At 41.8% G+C, this 25,700-nt stretch overlaps 1 protein-coding gene across 1 annotated transcript in view; it reads left to right on the top strand.

Annotated features, from left to right (window-relative positions):
• Window positions 1–25,700, top strand: part of PHF21B (PHD finger protein 21B) — a 208,163-nt gene that overhangs the window by 113,762 nt on the left and 68,701 nt on the right. Inside the window, exon 7 of the mRNA XM_024204428.1 lies at window positions 17,977–17,996. Within this exon, the coding sequence (XP_024060196.1) occupies window positions 17,977–17,996 (20 nt within the window). The remainder of the gene's footprint in view (window positions 1–17,976; window positions 17,997–25,700) is intronic.

Genomic DNA, 25,700 nt, shown 5'->3' with positions numbered 1-25,700 from the left:
CACCATCCTTATCTATGGAGGGAAATATTTCTGGTAGTGGAGGGCTCTTTAACCTAGCAGGAAAAGGCATAACAAGATCCAGAGGTTGGAAGATGACTCGAGACAAATTCAGACAAGGAATAAGATGCAGTATTTTAACAGTGATAGTAATTAACCATTGGAACAACTTACCTTAGGATGTGGTGGACTCCATCACTTGATGTCTTTAAATAAACACTTGATTTCTGTTTGAAAAAAATGCTTTAGCTCAAACAGATGTTATGGGTTTGATGCAGCTTCATTCTCATTTCTCTTCTTAATGAATGAACAGTACTGGGTGAGGTTCTATAGCCTGCGTTATTCTGGAAGTCAGAGTTGATGATCTTAATAGTCCCTTTTAGCCTTAAAATGTATGTGTCTGTCATATACTCTCCAGCAGTCATTCCAGGGTCATACAGATGCCAAATCACTGGACCTTTCCCTACATACAGAGGCAGAATTCTAGGGCCAAGTTCTAGGAGGAGTTTTGGTACTGTTGTGATAATTGGTTTATAACTTTTTCCTGCTTACGAATTTACCATGGAATTTACCAGGTCAACTTCTTTTCAATAAAGAATGTTATAAATAAGTGCAAGAGAACCAGACAAAGAAACTGGATTAGTCTAAATCAAGAAGGCCTCACTGAAATAATCCAAGGACTCTTGAAATTATGCTTTTTAAAAACAGATGCTGTAAAGCTGGAAGTTAATGAACCCAAATTGGTGTGTCAGATATTAGACCTAACTGGTGCACAAAATAATGAGAGGATGGGCTACTCCACCCACCATTCCCTTTGTAGATCCTTAAAGAAAGAGACTTTTGACGGGGGTGGGAAACAGAGAAGAACAGACAAAAGAGAAAAACAGACGGAGGCTACTGGAACGAACTTCACCTTCAGGGCTGCCATCCCCACCATTTCCTGGGACCTCAGGCTTTCTTTGTCCTTATCCTCAGAGTTGTCCTGACCAGATCAGGCCAGAAAGAGACATCCAAATGACATTACCACTCTTCCCAGCTCCAGCTAAATCCCAAACTCCACCTGGGATGAAATTAGATCAGATTTTAACAGCAGCAACAGCTTCAGCCCATCTCAACCAAGGGATCTGCCAAATAGAAATATTCTGTGCCTCATCTTGTTCCTGTTGAAGTCAGTGGGAATCTTGCCATTGGCATCAGTATGAATAGGATTGTCCCTTTTATGGGAAATGCCCTTTTCAGGGGCTGTTTGGCTTCCCAGTGAATCGGTGCTTCTAAATGTTTAAAATGAACCCCTGTTATACTGAAGGAAGGCAACATAACTGATTTCTTGTGTTCCCAAAGGTACCAGACCCATTTCCTACAGTGTCAGTCACTTTAGTTGGCATTCAGTTGAAAGAAATCTGTCAGTGTGAGACTTTCCTACTTCAGCAGGGAAAGGGTTAAAGCTGCTGCTTTTTCAATATTTCAGCATGAATAAAATCTGGTAGAAAAAGTTCTTCACATTGCCAAGACCTTTAGACATCACATGCGTGATAAAAAAAAAAAGGTTGTGGCATCTAATTGTTTATTCATGATGGTGTGAATGCAAATCTTTGTTGCCATGAACCCGCTCTTGCTTGATTATGTCTTGTTTACATGCTCTTTGCCAGGATACAGTTTGTCTGGATCACTATGATCCATCTCCTTCCTAGCTGTAAAAATCTTTGTTTATAAGGTTACGCCCAAGCTTCTTAACTCAATGTGAGAAAGCATGAGAACGTCAACCTTTCTAATAACTGAAATCCTTCAGGCCATGTGTCATTCTTGCATTACATTGTACTGCTTTCCTAGATAGGTGAGCCAATATTCTAGGTTGCACCAAAAAGTACATGTGTATCTCACATGCACTTCTTAGATATTTAAAGGATCGTGGTCTTTATGTACCCTGATTGGATCATTCCTTATCACTTGTTTTGCATTTTGCCTTTAAATTAAACGTAACTTATAAATAGAGTCTCCGATCTCATTCATTTAGACCAATAATAAAATTACTATGTTAAGTTCAAACTAAAAATCTGACAAATTGTCAGAATGAGGAAGAAAGAACATAAGAAGGAAGGATGATCTTCTAGTTAAGGCACTGGACTGGGAATGAGGAAATGTGAGTTCAATTATTGGCTCTGCCACAAATTTCCTAGGACTGATTTCCCAGTTTAATGCCTAGCTGAGAATCTGTGCATACACATGACTTACATGTCCCACTTAATCTGTCTGTGCCTCAGTTCTTCATCCATAAGGTAATGGTGTTGTAAAGATAAGTAATTAATGTATATGAGATGCTCAGGTTGAAGTAATAGTGGCCATCTAAATACCTAGATAAGTAGAATATGATGGAATTTCTGAGATACCATTTTATTTAATCCTGTTTGTGGAGTTCAGAACTCTCAGAATAGCACATCTCAGATATTCTCATATCATATGTGCTTGCAGTATTTAGGAACATAGAACTGGGAGGAATCTCCTGGGCCATCAAGTCAAGTTCCTTGCTATCACAGGCAACCCCATCATAGAAATGTAGGGCTGGAAGGGACCTCAAGAGGTCATCAAGTCCAGCCCCCTGCTCTGAGGCAGAACCACGTAAACCTAGACCACCTAGACCACTGGTGTTTGTCCACTCTCTTAAGAACCTCCACCGATGGGAATTCCACAACCTCCCTTAAAAGCTTATTTCAGGGCTTAATTACCCTTATAGTTCCTAATATCTAAACTAAATCTTACTTCTTGTCTGAGCTTCAGTGGACATTGAACAATTGACCAACATCTTCTTTATAACAGCACTTAATGTATTTGAAGACTTTCAGGTCCCCCCTCAGTCATCTTTTCTCAAGATTAAATGTCCAGGTTTTTTTAACCTTTCCTCATAGGTCAGATTTTCTAAACCTAGTATCATTTGTGTTGCTCTCCTCTGGATTCTCTCCAGTTTTTGTCCATGTCTTTTCCAAAGTGTGGTGCTCAGAATTGGACACAGTACTGCAGCAGAGACCTCCTGAGTGCCAAGTAGAGCCGGACAATTACCTCCTGTCTCTGACATACAACACTACTGTTAATACACCTCCAGAATGATATTAGCCTTTTTGCAGCTGCATCATATTGCTGACTCCTGTTCCATTTGTGATGGAACTATAACCCCCAGATCCTTTTCAGCAATACTACCAGCTAGCCAGTTATTGCCCACTTCGTAGTTGTGCATTTGATTTTTCCTCCTAAGTGAATATAGTCATCCTGTACTCCTGTTCATCATATAATCGTGTTCATAAATTTATCAAGCTGCATCTGAAAACCAGTTAGGTTGGTTGTCCCTGCTATAAATGTGGCATAACATAGTGAGTTAAACATACGATGGCAGCCTTACTTTTGAATCTTATTTTTCTGTTTTGACTCAGATTCTTGAAGTTGTTTAAATGCAACTTCTTTGTACTGAATTTGTTTACACAGTCATTTAAAAAAAATCTAGAAAAATTGTTAAGGGGAAGAAGCTTCCTCTCTGTCCCACACATACACACAGCCTCCCATTGATACTTATCCCTTAGCCTAATTTTGGTTTAGTTCTGAAAACTGATGCTGATGCTGGGTTAGAAAATTATAGAGCTACTTTTAGAGCTTTGGGTAGAGTTATTTTTATAAAAATGTTAATATTTTCAGCCCTCTTCTCCACTTGCTCATCCCAGTGTAAACTAAGGGTAACGCCATTAAAGTTCATGGAGTTACTCCCATTTAAATGAATGGAGAATGAGGTACAATGGCTGTACAAACTGAAGCAGCAGGAGTTTTTTCCAACATTTTGGCCCAGAAATGCTCCAGGCTGGAGGTGTGCCAGACAGATCTGCAGTTCAGAGGCATGGGGGAGCTGCAGAAGCATAAGTCGCAGCAGATGACTAAGCATAAGATCTAAGGTGGTGGTCTTTCCTCTACTGTCTGTCTCCCATGGGAGTAGGCACCTTGTCTTCCATTTATGCCAGCAGAGTGAGTGGGCTGGACACTTATGTGTCCCAATGCAAAGCTCCCCACTGGTTTAATCTATCTTGTCATGGAGTTAGTTATTCATGGAAACAGCATAATTGCTATTCTGATTTTGGGATCAGTATGCACATCATTCTACAGTGGGCAGAACAAGCCCACTTTTGTTAAGATCACACACCTTTTTTCAGCGTGCATTTCATAAGCCCATATGAAACGTGCAAGTATGGCTCTCCATGGTTGTAGATCAGCTATGTGCATATGTGTTGACAGAGCACAGGTTAAACAGTCTTTTTAGACTGTATGTGCTTAGATTTTTCTTACTTTTGCATGGGTGCCACTGTGAACTTCATTATATTCAGATCTTTCATAACACAACCACTCTCTCTCCCCTTATCCTCTAATTAAGAAATCTTTTAAAGCAAATTTTATTTTAAAAGAAAGTGCATCTGAACTGAGAATGTATGTGCTACGTTTCCTCCCCACAGTGTGAACTAAGATGACCAAGTAATAAAAGTTTCTTCTGTTAGGCTTCATTATAGAAATGCGGATAAAGCCTTAACTGCAGCAATGCTGACAGATACTCCTGTAGTAATAAATAAACTGTGTTCACCATAAAACATATAGGAGCTTCACTTGCTTTCTAGCAACCTGTAAATGGAAACTTTCTCCCTTATGGATTTAACCTCTGCTGAACTCAGCACTCCAGGTCTTCTAGCATTTTGCCTATCTACACATTAGATAAACACTTCTGCTTCGCATTGTACCCAATTCTTTCTGAAAGTTCTGATTCAGAAAATAGAATGCATTTCCCTTTATCTCATCATGGCACTATTTTCCTGCAATAATTGTAACCAGTTGAAAAGATACTGTCAACAAACCTGTTTATAGGTTATAATTCCCTTTCCCCCTAAAGTCTGCATTCCTTGAAAACAACTTTTCTTTCAGTGCCTTTTTTCTCCCTTCGCATTTGGCCATCACTTCTTGTTTTTATTGAGCTGGCTTTTTGATGCCTCTGGCAGTTTTTATTTATTTCCTTGTTTGGGCAGCAGTATTTCTGATGATGTCAGCACACCTCTCAGAATAGTGTTTGTTATTTAACTATTGTTACAAAGCCACTGACATTGAGGGCTTGATCCAAAACCCACTGACATGAATGGAAAGACTCCCATTGACATCAATGAGCTTTGGATCAGGCCGGGATGTAGAAACTACTGTTTTGTGTAGATTCGAAAAGAAGACAGGTCCTTTGTCTTGGGACAAGGGCAATCAAGAAATGTAGGTTATATTTCCAGCTCTATCATTGACAATACGTATAATCTCATTATTGACACACCTTAGCAAAATGCTGCTGTAAATCATTCTGAAAAGAATTTAGCCCAAGATAGAAAGCTTCCTGGCTGAAGAGCAAGTGGGTTTAGACCCAAAAGAGGTACGGTGGAGAAATTATTATATTTGCATGAGCTGTGCAAGAAAATACTGGATAATAATGGGATGGTGAGCCATGTTTTTGTGGATGCCAAACATCACATAGAGATCCAAGAGAGAATTGGACTTATGACTACTACTCTAACAATGCACGGCCACATTTGGAGAAGCAAAGGTGTTACCTTGAAGTATAAAATAAAATTGTTGCAATCTCTTGTCTTCGTCATCTTCCTATATGCTTGTGAGTCATGGACATTAAGGAAACAGGACGTTAGGAGAATTTCTGCCTTCAAATTGAAATGCTACAGTCGATTGTTGTGTGCTATCTGTACCTCACACAGGACCAACGTAGAAATAATTGCCTGAATTTATAGCATAGACGTAGTGATGCCTGAAATCATCAAGACAATCAGATGAAGAAAACTTGAGTTGCAGGATGTGTGAGTGAGATGAGCTGAAGAAGATTGCCAAAGAGTTGCAGAGACTGCTGCCAGAGGCAGGGGGTGCCCTCAGAGAGTGTGGCTGACTGGGAGGGTTGTGGTATGCTGTACTACTCAGGGCTGTGTGTAGACCGCCAAACAAAGAAGAAGATTGCTGGCCAATAATGCTCATGAGTTGTGTTTATTGTTCATTGTGATGTAACCACATGGTGCTTTGTATTATGAAAGAATGTATCACTGAGTTGCTGTGTGACCTTGAGCAAATCACTTCACAGTGTCTCAGTTTCCACATATGTAATATTGGGAGACTGATATTTACACAACTTTTGTGAAGTGTTTGGGGAGAGGGGCTCTTCTGATGAAAATTGCTGTACAGCCGCTCCCTGTGTTACGCAAACCTGACTTACGCAAATCCGGACTCACGGAAAAAGTTCCATACGTTCTGTAAGCTTTTTTTTTTTTTTTGCGTAATTGTCGGGTATACATTCCCGACTTAGCAAAATTCGACTTACGCAAGGCGTTCTGGAACGGAACGCTTGCGTAAGTTGGGGAGCGTCTGTATAAGTGAAAAATATTATTAGTAATAAAAACGTATTTTAATAATCGAGGGATGGATTTTTCTTTTAAATGGATGTTGAGTATTCAGAAGACATTCTCTAATAGGCTATAAACATTTTAAGACCAGTAAAATTTTAAATCTGAATTACTTGACGGAGACCCTATAATCCTCTAAGGATAGAAACGGTAATTTACTTTATGTCCAGACAGTTTTCAGCCTCTCTACCAAGGCTGCAAGTTATTATGGGTTTTGCTGTGGACAACTGTCTGCCGGAAAGTGGACGGTTTTTACACAGGCCGCAGAAGACTCAGCAGATGACAGTAAATATTGGTTTCTGCAAACTTTGACTGGATTCGAATTGGTGGCCTAGAGATGAAAGGTGTCCATCACCTTTTACTAGATTCCCTGGGCCAAGATCCATAGACCTGTGGAATTATTTTTTTGATCCCTTATTTTATCTTTTCACAGTAGCTCCATCACAGTAGATTATGAAACTGGTTAGTCTGTGTATATTTTCTCCCAAGAAGGCCATTGCCATTAGACTTTCCTTTTCGAGTTATTTTTAAGAACTGTGAGTTACTTTGGCTCTTAAAGTGAGGGACTAACAATAGTGGCTAGCGACAGGAATAAAATGAGCCAGTTTTGTGCAAGCAGTCTCACTTTTTGTTTCTAATGCACTCCCTTTCCTTTCCTGTGACCCCAGTCAAAGATGTGATTTTGATCATATTCTCTTAGTTGTACCAAATGATGTGGTAGCTTTGTGATTTAGATAGTTGGGGCCAAACTCATTCCTAGTGTTAGTGTTGTGCCCAGGATGATTTTGGACCACAGAAACTAGACTGAGACTCATTTTTTTCATGTATGGCCTGACCTGGTGTTTGAACTCAGGTCTCTAGAGGTGAAAGGTTAGTGTGCTGACCCACAGCATCCCCTTCTTCCCAGCATTATGTTTCTTCATAGCAGAAGGAAATGTGTCCCCTTTTACAGAAAAAGCTATGGCAGGGATGGAAATGTGCAAAAAGTAGGCATAGCGAGTCACCAGTCCATTGTTCATAGACCATCATTTTATTTTATTTTTTGCAGCTGTTCTGCAGAATACCTTTTTTCAATAGTAAACCAGTGTGGCACGATAGTGTACCAGGCAGTGTGTTTGAGTGACAGTATGAGGTAGGGTTTGTAATAAGGGTGGCTATGATTTCATGCCCTCCACAGCACACAATGGAAATATATGGCCCAGAAATATATTATTCTCATCTTCAGAGATTCCTATAAACATACCACAGTTATGAAAAAGTTTGCTAAAGTGTCTCTTATTTTCTCCTCTCTTTTCTTTTGTGCTCTTGAATCTTCTCTGTATATCCACCCATCTATGTCTCTTTATCTAAGGTTCATAGGTTTATATGGCCCTCACCAGTGTAATATCTAAGTGCCTTACAAGAACAATCAACAAACAACTCTTTTTCTCTTCTCTGCTTGCATTAGAAGCTTAAAAGCTAGTTTAGATACACACAAACCTTAACTAGCTTCTAGGCTTTTCCAGATCATTTCCATTTTATCTGTGAATTGTATAATTTTTCTCCCCGTTGCCATCTTTATTTGTAAAGATAAATGCAAAGTTACTGCATAGTGTCCTTGCTTTCTCCTTATCCTTTGTGTTTATTTCCCTATTGTTGTTTTGAAGTGGGCCAGTATTTTCTTTCTCAGTCTCTCTTCTACATTCCACTTTTTTTTACATTATTTACTGCTGTTGACATGCTCTGCATTAGTTACTGCTCATTACTCTTTTTGGCCCCATAACAACGCTTTTCAAGTGCTTTCATTTCGTGTTAGAATCTACACTATCTTCCAATAGCCAGCTCCTTTGTCGCTTTGTAATGTACTTTTCCAACATCGATACTGTTCCTTACCTTTATTTTGCTTTAAATACATCCACTTTCATTAGCATTTCACATAAATTGGAATGAAAATACATTATCCCCTTTGTTTTTTAAATATATCTTACTTTTCCAACATTTGTTAATTTATTTTGAGAATTAACTAATTCTGATCAGTTGATTGTACTCTCTCCTTCCTCTTAACTCTCATTTAATAAAATATTCTGTGTACATCCTGCTGTATCTGTGATCAATTAATCTTCTATGTCTAATCAAGTGGTATTATTATTATTTGTGATTCGTAGACTAAAAAAATGTTCAGCTTCTAGAATATCAAGTTTGGCTTGCTCATTGTCACTCTTTCTCTTCTCAATCCCCCTCCTCCCCAATCAGTTTTTCTGAGTCTCCTTTCTCAACTGTCCATGTCCATGGTATCAGATTAAAACAAAACAAAAACCCTAACTTTATTTTATGTGCTTGGGGCATAAAAAGAGGAGTGTCATCTAGTGGTATGAACACAGGACTGAGAACCAGGAACTCCTGAGTTTTGTAGACCTGACTTTCTATCAAATTTTCAAAAGTAGCCCCTGATTTTGATTGTCCTTGATTTTTTGATAATCCAACTTTGAAACACCTTGGGCCTGATTTTTAGATGTGCTGGGCATCCACATCTCCTGTTGGCTTCTCTGAGAGTAGGATTGGGCTCACTGTTATTGCACAGCCTCCAGGTCTGTTGTATCCTTTCTTCAAACTAAGGCTAGGTCTACACTACCCGCCTGAATCGGCGGGTAGAAATCGACCTCTTGGGGATCGATTTATCGCTTCCCGTCGGGACGCGACAATCGATCCCCTAATCGACGCTCTTACTCCACCAGCGAAGGTGGGAGTAAGAGCCGTCGACGGGAAGCCGCGGAGGTCGATTTTGCCACCGTCCTTACAGCGGGGTAAGTTGGCTGCGATACGTCGAATTCAGCTACGCTATTCGCGTAGCTGAATTTGCGTATCTTAAATCGACCCCCCCCTGTAGTGAAGACGTAGCCTTAGTCACTAGGTCAAATAAGCAGGGCAGTTGTCTTTTGCACTATCTAAAATTTTCCAGTGTTCATCATGTGTAGCCCCAGATCAAACACATTGCAGCAATCCGGTGAGAAGGTGACTAATGTAAGGAAGAAAGATGAGGGATGATCTGATGATTAAGGCCCTGGCCTGGGATTAAGGAGGTGTGGATTCAATTCCCAGCTCTGCCACTGACTCTGTTTAGACTTGGGAAAGTCTCTGTGTGTCAGTTCCTCATCTGGTAACTGGAGATAATAGCACTTTCCTACCTAACTGGTGTTATTAAGATAAATACATTAAAGTCTGTGAAATGTTCAGAACCTACAATGATAGGTGCCACAGAGATATCTAAACAAATGTCTCTGTCAACCTCTGTATCCCAGAGGAAAGCTCATAATTAGGGCCCTACCAAATGGTCCATATTGGTCAATTTCACAGTCATAGGAATTTTAAAATAATAAATTTTATGGTTTTGGCTATTTAAATCTGAATAGTGTTGTAATTGTAGGGGCCCTGACCCAAAAAGGAGTTGTGGGGGGCTTCAAAGGTTATTGTAGGGGCTTCAGAGCTGGGCATCTGGAGAGCGGCGGCTGCTGACCAGGAACCCAGCTCTGAAGGCAGAGCCACCGTCAGCAGCAGCGCAGAAGTAAGGGTAGCAGTACTGCAACACCCCCTACTACCCTTACTTCTACACTGCTGCTGATGGCGGCACTGCCTTCAGAGCTGAGCAGCTGGAGAGCGGTGGCTGCTGGGTGGGAGCCCAGCTCTGAAGGCAGAGCCGCTGCCAGCAGCAGCACAGAAGTAAGGATGGCATGGTATGGTATTGCCACCCTTACTTCTGCATTACTGCTGGCGGGACGCTGCCTTCAGAGCTGGGTGCTCGGCCAACAGCTGCTGCTCTCTGGCCACCCACCTCTGAAGGCAGCGCAGAAGTAAGGGTGGTAATACTGCAACCCCTCTAAAAAAAAACCCCTGCAACTCCCTTTTGGGTCAGGATCCCCAATTTGAGAAATGCTGGTCTTCCCCAGGAAATCTATATAGTACAGTGTAAAAACACGCAAAAGATCAGATTTCACGGGGGGAGACCAGATTTCACGGTCCATGATGCATTTTTCATGGCCGTGAATTTGGTAGGGCCCTACTCATAATCTCCTTGCTAGGTCTAGATGGAGAAAAAGCTCAGGAGCAGTCCTGTATTCTACTTCCTGATGCAGATCTGGGGTCTCTGCTGGTGACTAAGGGGTTCTCTGTGGTGGTTGTCTCTGTGCTGCTGGGTAGCCCTTCTAATTTACTCCTGCCAAGGGCTTCCATAACCACCCAGGGCTAGGGTTGCCAACTTTCTGATGCAGAAAACCAAACACCCTTGCCCTTCGCCTCCTCTGAGGCCCCAGCTCACTCCATTCCCACCCGCCCCACCCTCGCTCACTTGCACATTTTCACCGGACTGGGGCAGAGGGTTGGGGTGTGGGAGAGGGTGAGGGTGAGGGCTCTGGGTTAGGGATGTGGGCTCTGGGGTGGGGTCAGGGATGAGGGGTTTAGGGTGCAGGAAGGGGATCCGGACTGGGGCTGAGGGATTTGGAGTGTGGGAGCGGGCTCGGGGCTGGGGCAGAAGGTTGGGGTGCGGGATGCAGACTCTGGGAGGGAGTTTGGGTGTGGGAGGGGGCTTGGGGTGCGAGCTCTGGGCGGCGCTTATGTCAGGCGGCTCCTGGGAAGAGGCGACATGTCCCTCTGGCTCCTAGGTTGCAGGGGCAGCTGGGAACTCTGCGCACTGCCACCGTCTGCAGGCGCCACCCCTGCAGCCCAGGGTGGGGGCAGCATGCAGAGTCCCCGTGTCCACCCCTGCACCTAGGAGCCGGAGGGACATGCCGACCGCTTCCGGGAGCCACACGGAGGCTGCCAGCCCTGCTGGCTGTGCTGACCGGAGCCACCAAGGTCCCTTTTCGACCAGGTGTTCCGGCCGAAAACTGGACGCATGACAACACTGTCCGGGGCCTTCCTTGCATGATAGAAGATGCATCATAAATTATTGTAATGTAGTGTAACTTTGGTTTTGGGGAAAATCTGTCAGATTTACCACTCCACCCCCTTTCTTCTTCCCATGATGGTGGGTCCCTGGGGAGCCAGCACAGATGAGCTTTCATGTGGAAGGAAGGAGGAGCACCCTTCCCCCCATTCTCTGTGTTCTCTGGCCAGATCTGCACTCTCAGAATCAGAGAAAAACGTGGGGCTGTAATCTCTGATCCTTATCTCCACAAAAGTATCTCAGATTTCCTCTGCTTTATGATATTAAATAAGATTAGCAAGAGAGATTAGAGAAACAGCAAGATAATACCATACCTTTGGATTGCCAGTCATAATCCAGATGGCCGAGACAAAGTCATGTGACCTAAACTAGGTTTTAATAATAAAGAAATAACACTTAACAAACAATAGCTAATTAATCCTCACAATACCTCTGTGAGGTCGTAACAAATTATTATCCCCATTTTACAGATTGGGAAATTGAGGTAGAGAGGTAAAGTGACTTGCCCAAGGTCGCAGAAGACTCTACTGTCAGAGATGGGGGTAGAAGGACCTGATTCCAGTCCTGATCTCTGAAGAGAGCTCTCTCTAAGTTTTGCAGCAGGATCTATGGCTCAGGCACTTTTCTGCACTGAGATCCTCTCAGCACAAGCTGGGTGGAATTCCCGGATTATCAAGGTGCATCTGCCCTATTTCCAGTTACCTTTACAGTGGCTTCTGCTGCTCTGAATTGTGACAGCGGGCAGTGATCCCTGAGGTCACTGATTTAGGTGCCTGCTTGTGGATTTAGGAGCCTAACAGGCACCCAGTTTGGGCTAAAGTGTTTTTGTTCGGGTCTCCCAACCCCCACCCCCTCTTGTTTTCATCAAAGCCATACTTTGGAGAGTTGGAAAGTGGTTTGTAATGCTGATTGGAGCAGTATCATGACTAAAATGCAAATATGCCTGAAGTTAGAAAACGGTCATTGTTTCACCCTAACATATTGTAACCATAAATGCTGGAGCTCTTGGAATAAAATGTGCCTGTAGGAGTCCTGGGGAACTGTCTATATGTGTTTTGGGGGGTTGGGAATGAGGCAGGTTTCTGTTTTCTTTGCAACTTATCCAGTATTTCTGATGGGAATAGTTCACAACTAAAGCTATGCCTTCCTTTGGGGGAAACACAACCATTTAACTTCTCTCTTCTTTATATATATACCAAGGAACTGATGTTTTGATCCCCTGGGAGGCCAATATCTGTTCACTGCATTTGTTCATTTCAGGAAGATTCTGTAGTAGCTGAAAAGAGAGTTTGCTTGGTTTATTGTGTTGTCAAACCTTTATGCTATGGCAATGAAGATATGCATTCACAAATTCAATTTTGAGGGGGGAGGAAGGGATCAGAGAAGGATGATCAGGTCTTAGGGGGAAAAGAGATTCAATAGATAGCATATCTGAAATTAGATTTTAGAAATTATTGTTTATTTTTAAAAAAGTCTGAAGGTCTTGGGGGGAAGTGGATCAGTTGGGAGCATATTTAAAATTAGATTTCATAAATTACTGTAATTTATTATTATTTTTAAATCACATGCAGCAACATCCCTGTTTACCCTGCTTGATAATAGAGGATAGGGCATTTGTAAGTAAAACGCACAAGCCTGTGAGCTCATATCTTGGGTTGGAAACATGAGGATGCAAACTTTAATGAAATTCAGACATTAAAATACTCAGCGAGGCAAAGGCTGCATGTCTACAGAAACAAAGGGAGTTAGGATATCAAGAAATGTGGGCTTTGATGCCATTTAGAAAGGCTCTGGATTCCGTGATTTATCTAAAAGCCATGAGATGCACCTCTTAAAAAATGCAAATATCTGCATTGCATCTTGTAGCTGTAATGAACAAGTCTTTCACACAATAGAAACATTCAGCTAGTTCTGGGGCACTTACTGTGGCTCCATATGCTGTGCTGCATGCTTGTGCCCTTTAATCACGATGCCTTTTGTTTTTTCAAAACGTAAATGAGAAGCACATGAATGTTTAAATGGTGTACACTCCAGTTTTGTTTTGTTTAAAAAAACATGATTAAATAAGCCAAATAAACGCAATCCTCACGAACGCTGGGGCATGGTAAATCATGGAAAGCTATGAAGCAGGCAACAGCAAAAGTATGTAAATCTCCTGAGCTGCTAATCGCATGTAGGACTACAGCTTTAGGTTACCAGAGGACCCATGTTACCCAGTGGGGAGCAATTTAAAACACCACAGGGTCTGTTGAGGGAGAATGCCTGTATGCACGGCAGATGTATATTAATGAGATCAAGCTAAAGTTTGCTTTTCTGTAAATTAGGGCTTAAAAGAAGAAAATATTTTAAAGCATTTCATAGATTTGCACACTAGATATAGCATGTCTCACTGGTCTTCACTATGGGCCTGATCCAACCACTGAAGTCAACTGAAAGGTGGTTATTAGCATCAGTGGGCTTTAGATCAGGCCTTATCTTAATATTTTCACTGTAGTAAAGAGTTTTTGCTGGGATTAAGGGAAAAAAGAGTGATCTGTTCATCAAATAAAATCCAAATCAGTCCATCAGCCTCAATGAAGTTTTTTAGCATAGGCTTTAAATACATATGTGTGTGAGTGTAGATATATTATATTTTGGTTAGTCTGGATTGCAAGTTACAAAGGTCTGTTTCTGAGAGCAAAAAATAGGTAATTAATAGGACTAAGAGACAAAATGCCAGCTTGTAGATTTGTTTCCCCTGCAGAAATAGGCGCCCCTGTTAGATTGCTCTTTCTTGATCTGATGTAACAAGAACAGAGAGTCAGCTGTGAATCAAGCGCCTTGTTCTCATTTCCTTGATCATTGACATGGTTTGAGAGAGAGAAAGGAGGAGAGATTATTTGTGAGGTTATTAAAAAAAAAAAATCCAGCTGCCCCTCCTCCTCCCCTCTAAAATGCAGAGATTCTTCTAGAACGTTCCATAATATGAGTTTGACGTTTCTCATTAAATATCATCCTCATCCCCCCTACTCCTCATTTGTTAAAAAGTGCTTTTTACAAGTCACTAAGCAGATAATTCGAAGCTTTGATGAGTGGATTGCCAGTTAGCAATACAGTGGGAAGTACATTTTTATTTTATTTTTTACCCAGCAGGCTGTGTAATGGTTATAGAAATTAAAGGATAATTGCATTTAAGTGAATTTATGCTTTTACAATCCCACTGTTACTGTTATTAGAATATTTACCACTGTTGAAAATTCTCTCTTCACGTAGATCTGCTAATTCTTCATTACCATCCTGTGCTGGAAACTAGCCATTTTTGAGAGTTTGTCATATCAGATTGACATAAGGGGTAGTTTTTCTGGTGATTTTAATTATTACCCATTACAGTGCCTTTGCACTTAGGTTTCATTTGTGACAGCATTAGGTTCATTTATTTAAAGTTTACATTAGAAATTATCATTAATGACTTCTTCTTCTTTATTGATGTTTTCATTGGGTTTCACACAGATTAGGTGCTACATAGTCTACATTTAAAAGAAAACTCTGAGAAATGTCTTTCTCATTGAGAGATTAAAAGTAAATTTGGTAGTGTATGACATTTAGTTTCTGTACATGGCAATATACTTCTGCAATATATAAAAACTGCTGATGTGTAAAAGTGCTTGGTAATACTTATAAAACACTTTTATTCCTAATGAAGAGCTTTACTGGAGAGTATCTTAACACAGATCAGAGCTAGTCAGAGCATAGAGTCATTATACCTAAATACAAAGGCTCATTCATTATTTGTTGGGTGTTTGTTGTCTCTCTTAATTAAAGACATGCTGGAAAAAAAGGTTTTACAACCTCTTTAGTTTAAGAAGACTCAGAAATAGTGAGCCATTTTAATTAATCGATTATTTTTGTGGGGGGAGTCCCTTCTCCTCTACTCCAGGCAGCATTTGTCATCCTTTGGCAGGAATAACTAATTTCCTTCTAAATCTCCAATCTGGAATCACATAGAGTGGCTTCCATTCCCTCCCCCATCCCCAAACTCTTCTGGTGTTCTGTGTTTGGGGAAGGGAGGGGAGGAAGGTTATATGTTTCTGACCTGCTGTACTGCTTTTCATTTGAAAGTAAATTAATGCACACACTAGATTCCTCTCTACTGTGCTGATTGGATCCTTGTGCCGATTAAATATTTCACACTGATAGAGGGATGCTGAAAGCACTCAGCTTGTAATGTGGTATGTACATCAGTGGTACAATAACTGACTTTCAGGTTAACGTCAAACAAAACCCCAGTTTGCTACAGTTTTGATTAGAATGGGTATTTGCTTTGACTATAAATCCTTGTGCCCTGCTGCAGCGATGGCTAATTAGCAGAGATCTGAGAAAAAATGAATGGATTCTTATTTTTAATGACAGGCAGGCAGTAAGTTGTCAAAAAAAAGGGGAGGGGGAGAAAACAACACACAAAAGAAGCCTTTTTTTTTTTTTAGTAGCTACCATACTTTGTGCCTCAACACACAAACCTTCCTTCCTTTGTACCTTCCTGATCTGTTTTCTCCAAAGGGCAGTTCTTGTTTGACCAAGGATCTGTCATCGCTCTAAAAGTCTATTCATGCTTTCCATACCCTATGACAGTTCTGTCAGGATGTTTTTTGATCTATATTCAAGTTCTCATCAGATTTTTCTTTTTCCTGCTGATGAATACTAGAAGCCAGGAGACAATTCCAAGCAGCAGTGAAGTCACTACTGCTTTTCTAAGTATCTATCTCTTTCTCTCTCTATCCATAGTTCTTTCTGCCTCATATTTGTCTCCCTTATGCTCTTCGGTCTCTATCATGGCACACTTGAGAGGGCTGCGATTGGCTCTTGCTTTGTGGATCAGCAAGCAGAAAGAGTGTTAACTCCTCAGTGGCGATGTGCTGGAGTGGGCTCCCTGGAGCCACTTGGTAAAATTGCAACACCAAATTAAAGGGAAGGTTGGATGATCTCCTGCCTCTGATGGAGTTCACCCCCACTCTCTGGATGCTGTTAAATCATCCCTCCTAGTGATGACCTATCCTTAAGGTTCATTAAAAATATTTCTGTAGTGCAATTTCCCCCACTTTGGAATGAACCAGATTGCACCAAAATGGCAGGTTGTTTAAAAAATAAAATGGGAAGGAGACGCTGTCCCAGACTCACCTACAAATGCCATTGCCCCAGTTCAAATGATAGAGATTGGACATAGTGATCTATTATCAATAAACTGTTGTTCAGGAACAGAGTGTAAAATGTTCCCATCAAAGTTATGGATATGACAGAGCATTTTTAATAATGGGAAACCAAACAGATTCTTCAGTTCCTCACCCTTCCACTCTGTGAGCACAGCAGCCGTGGTATTTGGGGTTGTCCACAGGCAAAGAGGATGTTTTTATGGGAGCCCTTTGTTGAAATACTGGTAGCACATCATCGATCCCACCTAAGGCCCTAGTCCTGCAAATACTTACATAGGTATATACATCTCTTCATGGGAGTAGCCCTATTCACTTCTCTAGGGCTACTTCTTTGTGTAAAGTTATGTAGGATCATAAGTGTTTGCAGGATCAAGGCCCAAATGAATAAGGGTCATTGCTCACAGCTGGGTATCAAAAATGGCAACTGGAAACACATTGAAAAGCATATGAAAATTCATACTGTTACCAAAACCACAAATCTTGAAACATCCCATATATTTTGGTTATTGCCAGAATAAGAATTGTGGTCTGTCACTGTTAGAATATTAAAGAGTCAATTGTTCAACTGAGTTTTATTGTAAGAACTGAGTAAATTAACAGAGGTCAAGACCCTCCTCTCTGAGGGAATCTCTATTCAGCTATCTCACATGCAGTGCCTTAGGTTTGTGACAAATGTTAAATTATTAATTGGTAGGCCTTCGCTTTAGTTTTATAATAGGTTACCATTCTTCTGAGAGCTTGACAAACTCTCATACAGAACATTTTTCCTTCTAGGCCAGCTCCGGAAAATAATAGATGTTGCTCTGGAAACAATTGCAATTTTTCATAGCAAAAGTGCATTATCAGACAATATCATTCTGGAAGGATTACTGGAACAAAGTCTATGTCTAAGGCAGAAGTGGTTACAATATAGACAGCAATGGGCAGTGAATTCTAAGTCCCTTTTAAACAGGTCACATATCTTAGTTTGGAAACATGAAGGTTTGTTGGCAGGCTTGTATCAGTTTAAAGTCACTGCCACAGGGGAAGATAATCAGTAGCAGAGTATAACATTGTTTTAGAATGTGATCGTTCTTATTTAACAATCTACATAGGTACATGTGTGGATTACTATTGATATACAAGACACATCAGACCTTGTAAGGTTACCAAAAAATGATGTAAACTGCAGAAGAGTAAAAGTGGAGAAACGGAAACCTTAACGTACAGTGAATGGTAATATCAGCTCCCCAATGTGGGTGTCGGTGCATGTATGTTCCAGCATCTGTACTGAGACAGAATAGCTATTTGCTTTTGCCTGTGGCTTCTGAAAGCAGCATTCTTCAAATCCATCTCTCTCCCCTATTCCCTTTTCTTTAATATGAAACTCAGCAATCTGTTTAATAATTATACAAGGTAGCATCTGAGTAGCTGGTAGGAGCCTCACTTATTCCAAATGTCCTGGAATGAGAGTAAAACTGTTGCATCCCTGTTTCCCCCACATCCTACAAACCTTTATGAGCACAAACCTCTGTGGAACACACTGTTTTTTTGCATTTAAAAATAAACATAAAGGGTAAAGCTATTTTGATACATTTGGGAAAAAAATATAAGCACTGCTTTGTACAGTTGAAATCTAAGAAGAGGAATCTGCCATGTAGAATATAGAAAATCATAAACAAGCAGCAGCTTTCCAGCACACTGAAGTGTGTTTGCATGTGACTGGCATACATATCTCAAACTCCAGTTTGCCTGTGGCATCCTGCAGTGAAAATGAAAGTTGTGCTGCTATTGAAAAGGCGCTGCTTCAAAATTGGTGTATTGTGAGGACTGATATGCTGTAGATGAGAAGCAGTGTGCTGCTTTCCAGCATTTAGAGCCAATATTTTTTTTGGCTCCCCTATTATGACAGCACATGTTTTTGACTGTTATGCCCAAAGCATGCTTAGAGTCTTATTATTATTCATTCCAAAAGTGTCAGAGAATATGTTATGCTGACTGATTCCCAAAATGCAGATTCTGTCTCTTTTAGAAACAAGAATATTCTTTTAATTAATTTAGCAGAAATGTAATACAGCAGATGTAGGTTTTGTTGGGGATTTTTTTAACCTGTCATACTACACTCTATTGTTTCTGCCAAGATGCCTTTATCAGCACTTCCTGGGGTATAACATTAAAAAAAGTTATTTAAAAAAGAAAAACCATATAGTTTCTATTCTCTTACCAAAAGAATCTGACTAAGTGAGATGTTTTGGTGTGGTTAATAGATGAATTTTCATGGAACAATTCAATCAGACACAAATGAAAAAAGTCACCTCTTCCAAACAGGTGAGTTTAGCTTTCTGAAACTAATCTTGAATTCTACCACTCAGATACGTTTCCACATCTAGCTTCTAAAAGTCATGCCTTTTTAAACAAATAATTTCAATATGTACATCATAAGAAGTATTGTTTTGTCCACTCAGTAGAAGTTTTTGGAATAAGTTGGTTGGTTATTTCAGGTTTATGATAGTGGCAACATTCTTCCCTGCATTTACCTTTTTTAAGGATAAAAGTAAAAACTTATCCTTAAAGGGGAATACAAATATCCCTTTAACAAGGAAAAATACAGAGGGGTGAACCATAAAAACCACGTAATGTTTGCTTTGAGTTAAAATTTAAAACAAACAACAAAACTAATCATGTTTCAGCTATTTCTGGTGCATATATACAAATAGGCATTTTCATCAATTTATTATGAAAATAGTGTCACAAAGAAACTATTATTAATATGTCTCTCAGTGGGATGTGTGGATCATATTAATGTGAGTAAAGAAACAGCTAAAAAAGTTTAATTGTACACAATTTCTGCTTTGTATTTTCTCTATTTTTCCCCTTTGCAGCAAGTTGAAAAGCAATTATTGGGTATTAAACTGTGTAAGGAAAGTATCCTTCCTGCTTCTTAACTTGCTTTTGTTTCCACTGTTGTTCCAAATACTGCATATCTTCAGTTTTGCTTGTTCTGTTGAATTGAGTCAAATACTGCATATCTTGTTTTGCTTGTTCGGTTGAATTGAGTTAGAGAAAATTTAAAGTATTTTGGTATCTTTTTAAATGCTATATGAGGAAAACAATGAATGTCCTTACGCTTATAGTGAAACTGTGTGTAGCAGTACAAATATTTGTACATTTCTGTGATGTGAAGTTTCCCATCCTGGCAATCTAAATATTGGGAACTTCTTAGGGTAGACATTAAAATCCAGTTATAAAATATGACAAAAGTAAAATATAGATGCATGGGACGTATTCTGCTCTCACTTACACTACTGGAAATCCTGGCCCCATTAAAGTAAATGGCACACAGATACAGAGGCAGCTGTGGATTGAATTCAATTCAACCTCTATTTATTTCTAAGTAACAGATTTATACTGTTGTAACTGAGAGCAGAATTTTGCCCATGGTCTCAATTATGAGCTTTTAATGATATATTACATATGATATAAAATGAAACAATATTACTGAAAAGCTGAAATCTTACTCAGAAAGCTGTATCTTGTTCTGAATATGAGTGATACATAATACAAGATGTTTAATACAGCTAAAATGAGATAAAGATAAAAACAGGTTTGACACAAGTCTCTTGTATCCAGTACTTTGCCAACTATAAAGGCATGAGTATGTCAGCATAATATGGAATAGTAGAAGAAAACCTGATCCAAAATAAAATAGCTATAAGTTCTCAGTAATACTAATACCTTTTCACAAACGTGACATTTTTATATGCCTTAAATAGTAACAGGTTTTCTGGCTTTCACTAGAATGCCTGACCCCAATAGCTTGAAAAATAATGCTGGTTATTAAAAAAAAATCTTAAAGAAAATGTAAATTTAAAAAAATGAAGTGACAACACTTGGAAAAGTAAAATCTGAAGAATTGGGAAATTAAAAAGTGTAGGGTAAGACTGGAAGCTGTAATGTGGTTTGCAGTCTAATGAAAGATGACAGTTTGAAAAGACTGGCTAGCCCGCTCTGAAATCCTTTTATCAATTATTATTTATCACTTGTAGTGATGTAACCCCTAGTCACGGACCTTGTGCTTGGTGCTGTCGAACCACACAACCAAAACCCCTTCAGAAAGTGATTCAGGGGGAATTAAGCAACTCCCTCCCCTCCTCCCCCAAACAAACAAACCCACCCCTAAAAATCCACTTTAACAGGTAAAGAAATTGATCAGACAAATAAAAAGCTATACTAAGCCAGTGCGCTGTTAACAGCAACCTGGTGAGGGTGGAGAAAATGATACTAAAGATCTGGCCAGCTCTCCTTCATCCTTTAAGAAATGCTAGCGATGGTACTCGCTGGCTCTGGGTCTCTGTTCTCTCCTGGTACATAGCCCGGCTCCGGGAGCATAAAGTAGCCCAGAGGCAGAAGGCACATGCAGCCAGGCTCTCGGTGGGGCGCCCCCGGCTGGAGCAGGCGGCGGTGGCAGGCAGGGCTGCTCCGGGTCAGGGCTCCGTAGGGAGGGCGCAGTGCCGCCTCTGGGCTGCTGCTGGAGCGCCTGGCAGAGCCGGGCTGGCTGCAGATGTTGCATGCGCTCGCGGCGGTGCCAGGGCACCCCTCGGCTCCTCTCCGCCGCGTGCCGGGCGGGGGCCGAGGGGCAGGGGATTGTGCCGGTGGTGACGCTCGCGCTTTTCTCTCTCCTTCTCCCTGTGGCAGAAGCTGGCGGTGCGGAGCTGCCCCGCGGCGGTGCTGGTGGGAAGCGGGGGCAGCGGGAACACCAAGCCCGGCGGCGGGGTCCCTGCGCTTCTCAAAGCGTCCGGCGGCGGCAGCCAGAGCCAGAGCCTGGCCATCTCCGTCCTGCCGGCCAAGGCTCCCATCGCGATGGTGACCGCGCACATCAACGGGGGGCTGGGCTGCAGCGCGGCCGGCGTGGAGCCCCCGCAGAGCGCCCCCATCAACCTGCAGACCACGGCCAAGCTGGTGACCGCCCGGAGAGCGCCCGAGCTCGGCTCCCGCTCCCAGGTAGGAGTCGCAGGCGGCCCCCGCTGCGCCGCGCTCTGCCAGCTGCGGGCTCAGCCGGCTGCCTCCGCCGAGTCCGCGGGGCGGGGCGCGGGGCCAGGGGAGGGGCTGCAGCCACACTGGGGGCTCTGACTGGGGGACGAGAGGAGGGGGCGGTCGCGTAATCCTGCTGGCTGGGGAGGGCAGGGGTGACGCTGCGGGGAGAACAGGGCAGGGGTGACGCTGCAGGAGCTGTGTGACGTTGGAAGGGTGCCCTGAAATGGGGAGTGCTGCTGGAGAGAGTAGGGCTTGTCTGACACAGTGTGGGTAATGGGAGGAGATGAGGGAGCGTAGCAGGGCGCTGCGGCAGCTGGTCTGGTTGGTCTGAAGTGCAGGGAGAGGGGCTGTCTGACTGGTCTGAGATGAGGAGCAGGGAGGATAACACCTGACCTCTCTTTACCCAGAAATGGCTACTCTTACAGTCTCTTGCCAGGGTGAGAGAAGAATAAAATGTGAACTAGAGGATATATCCTTCAAGAGTCAAACTATAATTGAAGGCATGTGTAAAATAAAAGTGATGTTGGAAAGTCTTAAACTCTCTGAAGTCTATGGGCTGTGGAGCATCACCCCAAATGCTGTGGAGAGAATGCCCATCACTTAGCATATTGAAACACAACAAACCCTGTTTAGTTAACTCATTAACAAGTGGGAGAGCATGTCAGTCCACCTTGGGAACTAAATCCTTCCCTTGTTTATTCTGGTACAACATCATTGACTTTAATAGTGTTAACAGGCTCTGGCAGCTCCCTGCTGTCTCCCCACTGCCAGAGCCCTTCCCTGCTGCCGGAGCCTTTCACTTCACCAGGGAAAAGTTCCAGCAGCAAAGAGTCAGCAGATCCCTTCACTGCTATAAGTAGCAGTGTAGATGTGAGAGGCACTGTTTGGTTGTGTAGAGAGCCTGCAGGGTCAGGTGTGTAGGGCACTCTACTTGCCTAAACTGTGTCTCACCGTCTACAACTGCTATTTATACCCATGCTAGCAGGGTATAAACACTCTATACACTGCCATAAATGTAGACGTAGCCTTTGAGTAGTGGGCTTGTGAACTGGTCACCTCTGGCAGGAGCTTGGGTTCTTAGAAGGGAAGAATCTTTCCTGATAGGACTTGTAGCAGCTGCAATAACCTCAGGGCTGTCTGCATCCCCCTTCAAAGGGAAGATTGGCCCTGCCCATTTTCCATACCAAATCCCATTGTGTTTCTCTGTTCAGAGCAGCCCCATGGATCTCAGTTCTGTGTTGACAGGGAGTGTTCACCTGCTCTCTGATCTTCCAAACCAGTATTTGTCCCATAGTTCTATATTTTTCTCCCTAGAACAATTTCATTTTAAGCTGAGGTTTGCTGTAACCAGAATAGCAATGGGAACATTGCCCTACATTTGGGACTTGCATTTGCTTCACTCTGTTTGAGCTCTTGCAAAATGGCCTTCACTGTACAAAGTTTCTTACAACTTTAGTTTTATGATTCTGCATTTCTGATTGTGTCAAAAATGTACAGTGCAATAGCAAGGCCATGTAGCACTCAGGAGATACACTGAATACTGTAGTGTTTACATCCCTTTGAATAAAATATAGTTGACAGGCATGAATAAGACCAGTTACAAATATTAAAAATGAATATATAAAAATGTAAATTACCTTTGGACCGTGGTTAGTGTGAATGATTGCCATTTCTCTAACAGAATTAAATTGTTCTACAATTCTTTTTTTCTCCAGTCAAGAAAAACCTATAAAAAAGTCTATTCTTGTTTTACATGCAGAAATTTTGATTCTGTTCCAGAATAGGAATTTCAGATCAATAGCAATAACACACACCTTAGTTACCAATGTTAGAGCCTCACTTGAGGGTGTCACTATTGGCAGAGTAACCAATGACTACTTCCTTTTTTTTAATGACTCTTGAAAAGCAGATTTTCTTTTGAAATGTATCAAGATTGTGAGATGGGGTATAATGACAGCCTTCTGCTGTTTGGGTTAGGGAGGCAAGCTGATAGGAGTAAATGAGATTACTGGCACAGTGCAGTTTTTCCCTCTGTGTCTGCAAAGTGCGGGAAAGGGCAAGGGCACGAAATGTAATGTTATGAGTTTCTGAACATTGGTTTCTGCTGGAAAGCATTTAAGGGGATCAGCGTGCGTGCATGGTCATCTCAAATGGTATCTAAAAGGGATGAAATGCTAAATGAAACTCAGCAGAAAAAAATGGGGCATAAAACGATAAGGGGACCCCTTTCAACCTAGACATACAACTTTTAAATAGGATTAAATATAAGTACGTTCATTATAGCATGTCCATTTGCACTGCCATGTGTCAGCACTTCCATCATAGGCCGTGGTTTTCCCAATATATTTTAAAGTGATTTAGAGACATTATTGATTGTCAGGGAAATGAAATATACTTTAAAACGGTCTAGATAAATATGTGCACAATCACCTTTAAAGGATCCTTTAGACTAGAAATTTAGCATACAATTTATTCCAAAGTAATGGGGGGGGGGCATATAAGTATCATACATTTTAGAGTAAGCCCCCCAATTTGTTCATTTTTATTTCTGTTTCCTAGTCTTGCCTCCGCTTTCGGATTGAAAGCAGGGGCTGGGCTTTGCTGATCAGGCATGAGGCACAGTAGATAGAAAGCTGATAGTGTCCCACCTGTTGTGGTGGAACACTGCATCAAATAACAGAAAATTCCTCCTCTGCCACCTCCTCTAAACAGCCCAGTTTTAGGCCAGAGTGGATCACAACAGCTAATGTGGGAGAAGCATAAAAACTGTTGGCTGATGGGAGAACAGGAGGAGCAGACAGCTCTTGGGGTCACAAGCGCTGCAAGTGGAGGGAGGGAAAAATACAATTGGACAAATCACCCAGCCACTTCTTAAGAGCCACTGAGAGAGGTGGGGGAGCCCTGTCATTAAATTTGCTGCCAGAATTAGCTCTTGCCCTGGCAATATAGGCTGTATGCTCCCCATGCACCTATTGTAACTCCCAAGGGTAGCGAGAATTAGAGAAGTTGGCTGCAGGAACGTTCAGCCGCTGCCCTAAGGAGCTGGCTCTTCACAGTAGTCCCAGCCTAAGGCTGCCCACCACTCTGCACAATGCTTGGGGAACATCCCAGCAAGACAATAGATCTCATCCCTCCACACAGTATTAGTGTCTACAAACACAGTTGCTGACACACTGTCATGGCTGATTCCCCACTCTGGCACTTCGAGTGCAAAAGGTGGGGGCCCGCAAAGATTCTAAAAATTAGAGGTAATACTGGCCACTCCAGGCTTGTATTAAACTCCCAAGGTTACAGCTTCTCTCTGACCTTAGATGAGTAGATGCTGCCACCACCCAAGTGCAAAAACCCCTTTTGAGAACCCAGGAAGGCGCACTTGGGAATTCCTTCCTATGCGGTACCCTCAAGCCCTTTCGCGCGCCCTCCTTCCTTCCCCCCCGGAAAAGCTGAGAAAGATAACAAAGGAAACCAGCTGTTGCCACCAGCTAATTAAACAACATGTGCACAAAACTCTTAAGACACAAAACTCCAGTCCTGTTCTTAAAAAAAAAAAAAGGTAAATTTTATTTAAAAAAAAAAGACAAAAATACATCTGAAAACTCAGGCTATTGGTAGATTTAAAAAGAGCAAATACAAAAATTAAGAATCAAGAATAGCTTTCATGAGGTCCAGCTTAAAAGTTACAAGCAAAACAAAAACACCTGGGGTTAGCACTGAGGAGTCCACAAGCCATAAAGAAATAAAAGAGATAAACCTAATCACGTCTTCCTAGACATTTCCCGATCTACTTATATATCTGGGGTTTCAAATGAGTAGTTTCTAGGTATGATCTGATGATTTTTCATACCTGGCCCAAGCTCCTACAGCATAGTTCCAGCCCTGTCTCTGCTCTCCGGGAGAATAACACAGACAGACAAGGGAAAGTTTTTTCCCCAATTTAAAAAAGTTCTAGGCTTCCTATTGGCTCTTTTGGTTAGGTGCCCACTCACTTCCTTTTACCTATGGCCTTCTTAACCCTTTACAGTTAAAGCAAGTAGAGAACAGCTACTAACAGGGATTTTATAGCTAACTGGCTGGCTGGGTGTCCATAAAAGGGAGCTACTCCCTCCCCCTTCATTTCTCTCTCTCTCT

Source organism: Terrapene carolina, unplaced genomic scaffold (assembly GCF_002925995.2).
Source record: "Terrapene carolina triunguis isolate 2854851 unplaced genomic scaffold, T_m_triunguis-2.0 Scaffold112, whole genome shotgun sequence".
NCBI lineage: Eukaryota > Metazoa > Chordata > Testudines > Emydidae > Terrapene > Terrapene triunguis.
This window is presented reverse-complemented; position numbering and strand designations above follow the sequence as displayed.